Source organism: Poecilia latipinna, unplaced genomic scaffold (assembly GCF_001443285.1).
Source record: "Poecilia latipinna isolate Pla-1442-1.1 unplaced genomic scaffold, P_latipinna-1.0 Scaffold1734, whole genome shotgun sequence".
Classification (NCBI taxonomy): Eukaryota; Metazoa; Chordata; class Actinopteri; order Cyprinodontiformes; family Poeciliidae; genus Poecilia; species Poecilia latipinna.
In genome coordinates, this window is record NW_015114350.1 from 59,529 (window position 1) to 61,243 (window position 1,715).

General features: G+C 39.4%; 1 protein-coding gene across 8 annotated transcripts in view; it reads left to right on the plus strand.

Annotated features, from left to right (window-relative positions):
- The window catches only part of garnl3 (GTPase activating Rap/RanGAP domain like 3), a 71,504-nt gene that overhangs the window by 39,218 nt on the left and 30,571 nt on the right, over nucleotides 1–1,715 (plus strand). For all 8 annotated transcript variants that reach the window (XR_001428523.1, XM_015060661.1, XM_015060665.1 and 5 more), the window contains exon 3: nucleotides 1,477–1,551. Coding sequence is in view for 7 of the 8 variants with exons in the window: in XM_015060661.1 (XP_014916147.1) it covers nucleotides 1,477–1,551 (75 nt within the window). In the remaining variant the exon portion in view is untranslated. The remainder of the gene's footprint in view (nucleotides 1–1,476; nucleotides 1,552–1,715) is intronic.

Below are 1,715 nucleotides of genomic sequence, written 5' to 3' on the forward strand. Positions count from 1 at the left end.
TGATTATAAACTAAACATGATTAGATGTTTAGACAGCTTCATGATGCATTACAGTTAAGCTCCCTTCTCGTTTTCCTGTAGGGATGTTGCCATCCGAGCATCAAACAGTGCGTGCAAGGATCCACATCACTTTTTTATTTTATCTCTGTTTTTTTTGTGTACTGGCTCAGCGGCGACCTCTGTCAGCGATGGGAACAAAATTGTGCTCGACAGTCGGGAGGGTCAAAGAGCTAAGAGCAAAGAGAAAGTCAAGAGGAGGGGAATAAGCGAGGGATTAGGGAGTCCGTTACCTAGCAACCCGGCATCAATCAGGGAGCTGGAGTTTAATATGTGAATATTAAAATGAATACTTAAATGGGGTATTTTTTTTATTATTATTTAAAGATACAGTACTACAGATTTTACAAATTGCAGGGCTTTGGAAAATAAAAATATAAAATATATATATGGGAAGTGGCGACCCGTCCAGCCCTTCTGCAGCACTGCAAAGATAAGCATCTTTAGAAGATGGATGAATATTTCACCCCACTTTCATCTGAGATTCTTCTCTTCCCCTTTTCATGTCCTCCATTAGATGAGATGTTGATAGAAGCAACGTTTTAAATCAACACTGGCTGCTGCGACGCTGCCGCAGCCTTCTGTGCAGCACAGCTAATACATGTGTCAGTCTGTCAAGGGAAATTAGCAATTCCAAGAATTTCTTACCTGAGGAAAAATGGAAAAATAATAATAAAAAAACTGTTTCCAAGAAGACAGATGGCATCTCTGAGATAAGTCCTAACAGCATGTAAACATCCCCTCAGAGATGTTTAGCCTTTCAAATACAGCATATTTCTTTTCTCTAATTGATCATAAACACACCACAGACCTAAAATGCTAAAAAAAAAAAATTGGATTCAGAGATCTTACACAGTCTGGGAATTTGATTTTAATATTTTTCAGAGGTTGATAAGAGTGTGAAAAAAATGTTTAAAGAAAATTTGTTTTTCCAGAATTTGTTTCTCATCCGTATTGTGTTGTTTCTTTCCTTCCTTTTTGAATCCCTTATCACAATGTTACCGTCTGAAACAAGACAGGCTTATTCTTATAACTACACAGATACATTATGTTCTCTAATTCTGTCCTGCCCTGTTTCTTTCAGCCCACTGGCTGCCCAGTTTTATAGTAAAAGCCCTCTCTCTGCTACAGTCAGGTTAGTTTGGGAGAGACGGACAATAGGGCTGAAATGTGGAGTTTTATCATGGAGTAACTGCAGATGAACAAAGCAGAGTAAAAATGTTGATTTTCCACTAAGGAAAAATGGATTGCCGCTGTATGTACTGCAGGACGTTGGATGCTGTTTTCACAGAGCGGTGACGCGTCTGCTGTGGTTCCCGTTTTTGTCCATGTTTGCATGGTGACCTCTGCGTTTTCCTGCCACGAGCCCCAAATGACCACAAGTTTAATTATAAACATGTTTCTCTGTCTCCCTCTCAGCTGATTTCCAGCGATGCAGATGGGGCCATTCACAGGGCGGGACGCTTCAGGGTGGAGAACGGCTCATTAGATGAGGTACAAATAATAACATCACATTCTTCTTGTACTAATCTCTGCCCATTTCCTATCCTATATATATATATATATATATATATATATATATATATATATATATATATATAGACCCGGGTTCGAATCCAGGCTGGGGCAAACAGTTACAACAGAGAAACAGAGCTGTG